The sequence below is a fragment of the Oncorhynchus mykiss genome, chromosome 8 (assembly GCF_057628025.1).
Source record: "Oncorhynchus mykiss isolate SJ-2025 chromosome 8, ASM5762802v1, whole genome shotgun sequence".
Lineage (NCBI taxonomy): Eukaryota > Metazoa > Chordata > Actinopteri > Salmoniformes > Salmonidae > Oncorhynchus > Oncorhynchus mykiss.
The window spans coordinates 73,501,466-73,509,169 of NC_143029.1; the positions used below are offsets into that span (position 1 = coordinate 73,501,466).

At 43.2% G+C, this 7,704-nt stretch overlaps 1 protein-coding gene across 2 annotated transcripts; it reads right to left on the reverse strand.

The window, feature by feature from the left end:
- Positions 1–2,239: 2,239 nt before the first annotated feature.
- On the reverse strand, positions 2,240–4,116 carry LOC100136187 (cathelicidin antimicrobial peptide). Of its 2 annotated transcripts, none has more exons than XM_090242380.1 (4): positions 3,920–4,116; positions 3,528–3,650; positions 3,302–3,409; positions 2,240–3,040 (listed from the first exon to the last, which is right to left on the reverse strand). In XM_090242380.1, exons 1-4 carry the CDS (start codon positions 4,097–4,099, stop codon positions 2,828–2,830), a joined length of 624 nt encoding a protein of 207 aa, XP_090098506.1. In that variant the 5' UTR covers positions 4,100–4,116; the 3' UTR covers positions 2,240–2,827.
- Between the last annotated feature and the right edge of the window lie 3,588 nt (positions 4,117–7,704).

The following is a 7,704-nucleotide window of genomic DNA, read 5'->3' on the forward strand; positions in this document are numbered from 1 at the left end:
ACTGATGAGCTCTGGCCTTTTACTGGACATGAAGTGACAAAATGACCAGCGGAACCGCAATAGAGACAGAGGCGGTTGGTGATTCTCCGTTCCCTCTCCTTAGTCGAGATGCGGATACCTCCCAGCTGCATGGGCTCAGCACCCGAGCCGGCAGAGGAAGATGGTAGTGATGCGGAGAGGGGGGCAACGGAGAACGCGAGCTCCTTTCCACGAGCTCGGTGACGAAGATCAACCCGTCGCTCAATGCGAATAGCGAGTTCAATCAAGGAATCCACGCTGGAAGGAACCTCCCGGGAGAGAATCTCATCCTTTACCTCTGCGCGGAGACCCTCCAGAAAACGAGCGAGCAAAGCCGGCTCGTTCCAGCCACTGGAGGCAGCAAGAGTGCGAAACTCAATAGAGTAGTCTGTTATGGATCGATTACCTTGACATAGGGAAGACAGGGCCCTGGAAGCCTCCTCCCCAAAAACAGATCGATCAAAAACCCGTATCATCTCCTCCTTAAAGTCCTGATACTGGTTAGTACACTCAGCCCTTGCCTCCCAGATTGCCGTGCCCCACTCACGAGCCCGTCCAATAAGGAGAGATATGACGTAGGCGACACGAGCAGTGCTCCTGGAGAAAGTGTAGGGCTGGAGAGAAAACACAATATCACACTGGGTGAGGAACGAGCGGCATTCAGTGGGCTCCCCAGAGTAACACGGCGGGTTATTGATTCTGGGCTCCGGAGATTCGAAAGCCCTGGAAGTGGCCGGTGGATCGAGGCGGAGATGGTGAACCTGTTCTGTGAGGTTGGAGACTTGGGTGGCCAGGGTCTCAACGGCATGTCGAGCAGCAGACAATTCCTGATCGTGTCTGCCTAGCATCGCTCCCTGGATCCCGACGGCTGAGTGGAGAGGATCCGAAGTCGCTGGGTCCATTCTTGGTCGGATTCTTCTGTTACAGTGCGTGAATGAGGACCCAAAAGCGAATTAACTTAAACAGAGCTTCTTTAATTACCAAACATAAGTAGGCTCAGACGGACCGGCAGATTCCGACAGGACAAGACAAGGTTACAGCAAACATGACGACAGTCTGGTTCAGGCATGAAACACAACAAACAAGAATCCGACAAGGACAGGAGCAGAAACAGAGAGAGATATAGGGACCTAATCAGAGGGAAAAAGGGAACAGGTGGGAAAAGGGGTGACGAGGTGGTTAGGAGGAGACAAGGCACAGCTGGGGGAAAGAGGGGGAGAAAAGGTAACCTAACAACGACCAGCAGAGGGAGACAGGGTGAAGGGAAAGGACAGAGACAAGACACAACATGACAGTACATGACAAAAACAGGTTATAGGCTACCTTAGAACAGTCAGAACAGTAGGCGAAATTAAGATGGGTAAATAGACCAAATTATTAGGGTGAGACAAATGCGCTACTAACATCTTACTACACAACATACACTTAGTATTGCTTTCTTAGCTACAGTATACATATCTTCCTGGCATATTACATCATTTACGAAGCTGAATACATTACATTGTTTTACTCAAATTGTTGTGCTCGGCTCACTTGAACAGGAAGGTAATGCGGCGGTCCTCCAAGTTAACAGTTGTTTTGATCATCATGCTTCATTGACAGCATGGCCAATTTTTAATGTTTATCATTTTAAACTTGGAAAAGAGCCCCTTAATCCCAGATTTGTGTCCACACAGCCACTGTCACTGATTCCTTCCAAACCACTCGTTGAATTATTTGTGATTTCCAACTTGTTGTGTAATGTTTATGTCTAACCGCCGATGAGCACCGATACGTTTTATTTCTAATTTCTCTTCATTATTTCTATTCATATGACAAGGATTAAAAAGGATTTGCCAGTAGATTGTCAACTTGATTCATGATGATGACTGCTAGCTAAGATTTTGAAGGTATGATGTTGACATGAACAGTCCAGTCAAATCTGCTGTACATATAACGTGATTTTACATCATTTTATCTGTGAACAATGACCATGAGCCTTCTTGGATGGGCACGTCTATGGCAGTAACCGAAGAGCTAGCATTTTCAATGTCTCTTCTTACACTTGGCAGTGACGTAAAGTCCCCATGAGTGACAGAACACTGAGCCAATCATGGCGCAACGATCCGTACTTTCTGCTGGCTTGCCCCACCACCACAAAAAGCACTGAGCTAGGCTGAAACACCTGCATTTTGGAGATGCCTTACTCAAGAAAACAGAGAAACAGAACAAAGAGACCATGTTTGTACGCTGCGTTATTATGTCAATGAAATATATATATTTTTTACATTGTTGGCAAACTGATATGTGACACGTATTAATGCCAAAATAACATGCAAAACAGGCAAATGTCTGGCTAAAAATGTGGGGCTCTGCCCCCACCTGCCCTGAATGACAGGTCACTGCTCTTAACTCAATCTGTGTCCAGGAAACCATCCCGACATGTTTCAGCAAAGCCTAAACTGTCGGCCTAACAGAACAACAGAGAAATTATCTTTTTTTAAAGAACAATAAACACAAAAACGAAAAACGTAGAGCTCTCAAAAACTTCCTAAACTGCCATGAAATTACATATTTTACACACAGTGTCTTTTGAAAACTTATTTTGCAGTTTATTAGTGCAGTAAACATGAACTGGAAATAATTTTCGGTAGTTAAAATTCAAAGATTGGCATGTAAGAATAGGTACATTATTACAAACAATGATAGCTACAAAATACAAAACAATTCATAATGTAGACAAAAGAGTTACCAGAAGCATTTTTTTAAAGAAGCTCAAGGTTTCATGTTCACCCATTAACAACAACTTTGAGTGCTTTTGAAGTTTATTTTATTGGGGAGATATCTTGCAGTTATCCAAAGGGTGTGTTGTGCTGTTCGATGCAGGGAGAGTTCCAACATGGTTTACTCCGCTAGCTCCAGCAATGCCGGAGCCAAACCCAGGACGAGAGCCACTCCCAGGACGACCTCTCCAACCCCCCTTGGAATTTTTTCTACCCATCTTAGGGCCTCCGCTGTCCTTGCCTCTTCTTGTCCGAATCTTCTGCTGTAATCATAAAAAATATGAATTTAAACTTTTAAAAAGGAAAAAGCAGAACCTTTTTTGACCAGACTAATCGGAAAAAGTTATTATTTCAAGAGATGCATGTTTCCACATTCATGAAATTCATAAACTGCTATGCATTTAATGCACTTTAACATCTGCATTTTTTTTATTGCAGATCAACTGTTCTGACACTGTTAGGCTACCTTTAGCATTACGTCCTAACTAATATAGGTAGGGAGATGTTGAGAAATAACTTACAACTTCTGCCTCCATGTATTCACAAGAAATGTCAGACCGGTCAGTGTTGAGGGTGTTGCCAATCTCCAGAATCGGATGTCTGACCTCCATGCTGCACATCATTCGTTTCTATAGAGGAAGGAGTCATTGACAATTAGCCATTTGCCAATCTCAGCTTATTATTGGTCATTTCTTGCGTCCCATGACTATTATTTCACACAATACTGTAAAATCCAATTGTTCTTACCCCATTTTTCTTCAGAGGGCATGGTTGGCCTTGCTGCCCCTGTGCCTTACTGCAGAGCGTCTCCTGCAGGGGGAAGCTCAACCTTACAGACACCTCAGACTGGTCCACATCCTCTGTATTCAACTTGGATCAGAGAGAAAACACAGTATTGTCAATTATTTCAATGGTCACCCCCCCCCCCCCCCCCCCATTGAGTCTATTTCTTTTCCATGTAAAAGTATCTGAAAATGTGTACATGTTGTTGCATATTAAACAGACAAATATCACTTAACTTGACTGGAATAAAACTATTTAACAAACCATGACACATAAACATTGTTGTGCCCCTCAGCACTGTGTAAATAAGAGGACGGAAACGTTCATACTGTCAGTCTCACTATCTCAATACTCACAGTCTCGACTTCCAGCTGGTTCAGAAGCGGATGGAAAGCCTGCTCTTCCATAGGAAGCAGCTGATTTGAAGCAGCTGTGATGATGTCTTCATACCTGGTCTCAGTCTGGGTCTGACCTCTGACCAGCAGGTTAGCCACAGCGAGCAAGAGGAGAGATCTCACCAGAGCCTTCATCTTCATGTCTGATTCCTACTCTGAGCACCACCTCTGTTTTATAGTCTGTCTTGTTCTTATAGGAAAACCTAGGGTTGAGCAATCCAGGCTTTTGGGAAACCACTGCCTGCAGGTTGTTATGCTTCTTCCAGGACTAGGTTAGGCCTAATCTGTGTCTACGAAAATGGCTCTACATGTTGTCTGCCAATTAGATCAGTCAGACCATTGGCCCCTTTGCAGTATATTGCTAAATTAGATACATATTTTAGTTTAAACAGCGTAATGAACAATTATTCTAATTCTAATAATGTTTGTTAAGATGATGTATGTTTTGTATTCTACTTTATACATGCTAAAACAGTCATCCGTTATGGGCTAGACTATGATGATCTGTAATGTCTACTACACTTTAAAAAAAGTTGTTGAGTGAAATTAGCACTCGTCAAACTTGGACGTGTATTAAGTATACATGTAAAGTGGACTTAAGTGCTAAACACCTAAACATACACAACTTAATTGACCAGGAGAGATAGTTGACAAGCAAACATAATTGGATGGCAAGAATTATCACAGACGTCCTTGTAATGTATTGTGTGATATGTTTCTTGTTTAATATGCAATACAGTGTAAAACTTTTTTTTATATACAGTGCCTTCAGAAAGTATTCATACCATTTGACTTATTTCACAATTTGTTGTGTTACATTTTAGCAAATGTATAGAAAATGAAAGATCAAATTTACATAAGGATTCACACCCCTGAGTCAATACATGTTAGAATCACTTTTCTGGGTAAGTCTTTAAGAGATTTGCCCACCTGGATTGTACAATATTTGTTCTGATCAACTGGCAAGTGGCTTCGCTGAATTTTTCAACCTCTCTATGACTGAGTCTGTAACACCAACATGTTTCAAGCAGACCACTATAGTCCGTGTGCCCAAGATCACTAAGGTAACCTGCCTAAATGACTTGCCTACCGACCCGTAGCACTCACGTCTGCAGCCATGAAGTGCTTTGAAAGGCTGTTCAGGGCTCACATTAACACCATTATCCCAGAAACCCTAGACTCACTCAATTAGCATACCGCCCAAACAGATCCTCAGATGATGCAATCTCTATTGCACTCAACACTGCCCTTTCCCACCTGGACCAAAGCAACTCCTATGTGAGAAAGCTATTCATTGACTACAACTCAGCATTCAACACTATAGTGCCCTCAAAGATCATCACTTAGCTAAGGACCCGGGGACTTAACACCTCCCTCTGCAACTGGATCCTGGACTTCCTGACGAGCCGCCCCCCAGGTGGTGAGGGTGGTAGGTAGCAACACATCTGCCACGTTGATCAACACATCTGCCACATCTGCCACCTCAGGGGTGCGTGCTCAGTCCCTTCATGTACTCCCTGTTCACTCATGACTGTACTCCCTGTTCACTCACGACTCCAAGACCATCATCAAGTTTGCCGATAACACAACAGTGGTAGGCCTGATCACTGACAACGATGAGACAGCCTATAGGGAGGAGGTCAGAGACCCGGCCGTGTGGAGCCAGGACAACAACCTCTCCCTCAACGTGATCAAGACAATGGAGATGATTGTGGACTACAGGAAAAGGAGGACCGAGCACATCCCCATTCTCATCGACGGGGCTGTAGTGGAGCAGGTTGAGAACTTCAAGTTCCTTGGTGTCCACATCACCAACAAACTATCATGGTACAAACACACCAAGACAGTCGTGAAGAGGGCACGACAAAACCTATTCCCCCTCAGGAGATTGAAAAGATTTGCCATGGGTCCTCAGATCCTAAGAAGGTTCTACAGCTGCACCATCCTGACTGTTTGCATCACTGCCTGGTATGGAAACTGCTCGGACTCTGAACGCAAGGCACTACAGAGGGTAGTGCGTACGGCCCAGTACATCACTGGGGCGAAGGTTCCTGCCATCCAGGACCTCCACACCAGGCAGTGTCAGAGAAAGGCCCTAAAAATGTTCAAAGACTCCAGCCACCCTAGTTATAGACTGTTCTCTCTGCTACCGCACGGCAAGGGGTACCGGAGCGCCAAGTCTAGGTCCAAAATGCTTAACAGCTTCTTCCCCCAAGCCTTAAACCTCCTGAACAGCTTATCAAATTGCTACCCAGACCCCTCTTTTACGCTGCTGCTACTCATTGTTTATTTTTATGCATAGTCACTTTAACTCTCCCTCCATGTACATATTACATCAATTACCTCGACTAACCGGTGCCACCGTACATTGACTCTGTACCGGTCCCCCTGTATATTGCCTCAGCAATATGCAGCAGATCATTGACATATGGAGGTTAGTGTTCTTTAGTGACGTATGCTTCTGAAGGTGCTGGCCAAGTAGCAGTAGGAAAGCTAAGCCAGGAAAAAAAGTGTTGTGAAACGTCTCATGACTCATGTTCCCCCGTCACTCAAAATGTGTGTTGCAACTCGCTTAGAACCTTTTATTTCCCAATCTGACTGCCACTATGTCAAGGCACTGTCAAATGTAAACACATATCAGAAAACTTTACAGCTACACAAAACGTTCCGTTTCTAGATCTAGTATATCTGTATGCTAGATGTTATTGATTTGCATCATTTTGAATTGAAGAGGTGAAGAACATTAGGCTACTGATCTACTGTATGTTTTCCTTGTGGGTTGGTAATGTGGGGCAATTTAATACTCAGTTTCAATGGCATGCATTTTAAATGGTTATATATCAGTATGTGGGCAGTTATTACAATGTTCATAAACTGTTCATAACAGTAGGCCTATACTATATGCATATGTTGATACCTTTACTTTGACTGTATAGATGAACAATTATGTCCCAAGATCAAAAAGATTTTCAGATTTGCACATTATTGTCACCCATGATGTAACTGTATCAAGTCTGCTCTCAATTGTAGATCCACCGCAGTATACACAGTAGTAATAATAATAACAATTATATTTATTGGGAAATATACATATAGTGCTTTTCAAGGACACAATGTCACTTAAACTAGTTCTTTATTGCATAGACTATAATTTGCTAGCTCACCGAGTAATACTGTCTCATTCTCGCCATCTCCTGGACATGCTGTGAAACCTCTTCTCTTGTGATCTTCCCAAAAACATGTGCATGTCTGAGTCACCAACATCATACACACTTGACTGTAGACGGCAGAGGTCACGTGAAAGACCGAAAGAGGGTTGGATCCTCTGCAACAAAGGCATTTCAACCGCTTTATCTATTTGGATATTTTTTTGTTGTCATGTTTGAAAACAAAATACATTTACATTTCCAGACATTTATTTTCACACACCTTCCTATTTTGTTTCAATTTACATGAACACATATATTGAAGTGTCACTACAAATCAACTTGAATAGAGTTCAGTACTGCTGTAGTGTTGTTGTTGTAGTACTGTCTGGAGATGAGTCACACTAAAGTAGCTTCTCTATGCTTGTCTATAGCAGCTGCTGTAAGAATCCCTTCATTTACACAGATGTACATGTGCAGCACTGTAAAGGCACAAATGGCACCTCAGTTGCTGTAGGAGTAGTGACCGCTTGCTGTTAATGTCTTTTGGGTGTTTACTGAGGGGTGTGGAAAAGATTTACAACTCGCCTCTAGACCAGC

Bases quoted from the DNA above. Each gene is read 5' to 3' on its own strand.
- LOC100136187 (XM_090242380.1), bottom strand. From the start codon at position 4,099: ATGAAGATGAAGGCTCTGGTGAGATCTCTCCTCTTGCTCGCTGTGGCT. The intron at 3,651-3,919 runs GTGAGTATTGAG...CTCTGATCCAAG, and splicing joins ACCAGCTGGAAGTCGAGACT to TTGAATACAGAGGATGTGGA. The intron at 3,041-3,301 runs GTAAGTTATTTC...TGATTACAGCAG, and splicing joins AATACATGGAGGCAGAAGTT to AAGATTCGGACAAGAAGAGG.